We start from the raw sequence: 2,823 nt of genomic DNA on the forward strand, positions 1-2,823 counted from the left end.
ACATTTTGCAAGCATACAAAAAGTTTATCAAATTTTCAAAACTAGCATTTTTTTAGCATCAATTTTTTTGCCACGACTTTCACGAATGCATTTCATGTTGACATTTTGCAAGCATACAAAAAGTTTGTCAAATTTTATCATAATTTGTTTGAATTTAAAGTTTTTCACTATTTTTTCTATTTTTCTGCTCATTAGGGAGCATTTGAGCTCAGAAGAAGATACTCCACATCCCTAACTAACTAATTATATCCTACATAATATTATATCCTACATAATATTAGCACACAATCTATATCGTACCTGATATTAATTGCAATACAATTAGGACTCCACTACAAATCATACATGAGATTCTTTTACCATCGTAAATCAAACGGTTTCATGGCAAAATATGTTCTTCGAGGATGACAAGTTTAGTTGTCTAGCATGGCAAACTCCGTCACGGTTCTTCGTCTTTTTTTTGTCAAAAAAACTGGCGTGCTTGCAAACTAAATTTGTTATCATCGCGTAAACAAAAGTGTAAACAAATTTGCCATAGTGCTTCCATACAATTCATATCTTGACTAATATTAACAGCGTAAACAAAGTGTCACTTCAACTGGATTTAGTATTTTATATCCTTTATTTATTGTTTCAACATAGAGCCCTGGTACGCACAGCATGCAACAAACGATGTGGATCACTAGGCGGCCTTGGTGAAATTGAAGTTGCTGCAGGAGAAGCCCATGCCCGGGAGGTTCTGGGTGAAGCTGAGCGTCTTCTTGCTGTTGTCCAGCACCACCAGCTTGTTCTCCATCTGGAACCCTCCGATCACAACCGCCGGCGTCGCGCTCCCCGTGCTGCCTCCCGACCGGACGAACGCGAAGCACGCCGTGCCGCTATTCACCTGCGCCATGGAGTTGCCGCCCACCACCGTCCAGTTCGTCCCGCCCTCCAGCATCACGTCCACGTTCGGCACCAGGTACCCGAACCGCGTCGGCGCCAGCTTCGACGAGTCGTAGCACAGCTCGAATGGCGCCACCGCCGCCACCTTGGCGCTGGCACCCATGGCGCGGTCGAAGGCCGCGATGACGGGGCGGTACACGTCGCTCCGGAGCTGCGCGTAGGGGATCGTGGTGGAGAGGCCGACCACGAGCGCGCCGGAGCCGGACACGGCCACGCGCGTACCGTCTATGGCGATGCCGTTGGTGGCTGAGACGAAGTAACCAGGGTTCCCGGAGAAGGGCTGGCGGAGTGGGATGCCGTCGGAGAGGAGCGTCGTGATGGACGGCCGGTCAGCCGGGGGCGCGAGGAAGAACGGACCGCCGCCGAAGATGGCCGCGCCCACGCCGTTGCCGCTGAACCCGGTCCTGCCGTCGCTCGGGAGGCAGAGCGCGAACGAGTTGGCCACCTTCTGCGTACTGGCAACCTGCGCCGGGAACGAGGCGCTGGAGCGCGCGAGCCCCGCCACGCCGACGGCGCCGGACGGGGCCGCCGCGCAGGTGGCGGTGGCGGCGAAGGAGACTGAGGACAGAGGGTTGCTGCCGTTGGTGGAGTTGGCGGAGAGCGTGACGGTCGTCGTCTGCCCGCTGCACGGCGTCGTGATGGCCGGGGCGGAGAGGTCGAGGACCAGCGGCCGGCCGGCGCTGAGAGGCGCGGTGTAGAGCGCCGTGGACGCGCCCTTGGTAATCTTCGTGAGCAGCGGCTTGCCGCTGGTCGCCACTGTGGAGACGGCGAGCAGGAGGAGCATCAGGACTGGCTTGGACTGCCACATTTTGGCCGGTGATGTCGCCTTGGGCGCAGCTCAAGCTCGGGAGGATGGATGCTGTGATGGAAGGCATAGGTGCGTCCTATATATACCCTCGATCTCGAGAATAATCAGTTTGGCCAATGCATGTCTGGTCAACGTTTGGGGCGATCAGAGTTGCTTGGCGTATCAGAATTGCATTTTTCTACATTATCGATCACAATCATCACAGTCACAGATGATTCTCCTCTAATCCAAGATTTTGCATGCGCGCACTAATTGGTAGCATGCGTTTTTTCCTGTGTTTACATATGTGTTCTTATTCGGGTCAAATTCTTCTAGTATGATTCAGCTATAGCATTGCAAAGTGCAAACTTCCCGCCTTCCTGAGTTCGGCCGATGTGGAGATCAGATCGATGCATGCGTGTTCGGGTGAGGAATGTTGCCATGTTGCTTGAGGAATGAGGACTCTGAATTTTCTCTCCTTTGTCTATGTTATCCGGCCATGATTCGTGTTTAAAGTCGCATTCAAAGTCTAAGCTCCATGCACAGTGTCATGACATGCCTAACAATCTTGCGTGTGCGTGCACTATAACTACGAGTATGTTCCATCACATGACATGCACAAGTCGTTAAGATAGGATGCACCCGATACGATATGTATCACTCGATGTCGGTGTCGGTGTGAGTGTACGTGCCACGTCCCATTACATTGCAGTGTACATGTGGACGAGCGGCCGCTGCCGCTGGTTACCTGCGGAGCCCGACGAGGACGAGCGGCTCCTTACATGGATGTACCGCCGGTCGCTTACGACGGTGGAGATAGACGCTCGGCGGCTCCACCAAAAGTATGCGAAGGCTCTCAAGGGTATCTATCGAGCAGTCCGAGCGTAAGGCTAGGAAGAAGACGACAGAGACGGCTCAGCTCAAGCGGTAACAAGACCATGCCATCCGGCGCCTCAAGGGCCTCATCATCGTCTCCTCCTCGCTCAGCTCAAGCGATAACAGGACCAGGCCGTCCGGCGCTTCAAGGGCCTCATCATCGTTCCTCCTCCGACGACGACTCCTTGTCCGACGACTTGGACGGTCCTCCACCA

General features: G+C 53.4%; 1 protein-coding gene across 1 annotated transcript; it reads right to left on the reverse strand.

The window, feature by feature from the left end:
* Positions 1-520: 520 nt before the first annotated feature.
* LOC125542431 (chitinase CLP-like) lies at positions 521-1,811 on the reverse strand. Its single transcript, XM_048705473.1, has one exon. It carries the CDS (start codon positions 1,751-1,753, stop codon positions 683-685), a length of 1,071 nt encoding a protein of 356 aa, XP_048561430.1. The 5' UTR covers positions 1,754-1,811; the 3' UTR covers positions 521-682.
* Positions 1,812-2,823: the final 1,012 nt, after the last annotated feature.

The sequence above is a fragment of the Triticum urartu genome, chromosome 3 (assembly GCF_003073215.2).
Source record: "Triticum urartu cultivar G1812 chromosome 3, Tu2.1, whole genome shotgun sequence".
In the NCBI taxonomy this organism is placed as follows: Eukaryota; Viridiplantae; Streptophyta; class Magnoliopsida; order Poales; family Poaceae; genus Triticum; species Triticum urartu.

Bases quoted from the DNA above. Each gene is read 5' to 3' on its own strand.
- LOC125542431 (XM_048705473.1), bottom strand. From the start codon at position 1,753: ATGTGGCAGTCCAAGCCAGTCCTGATGCTCCTCCTGCTCGCCGTCTCC.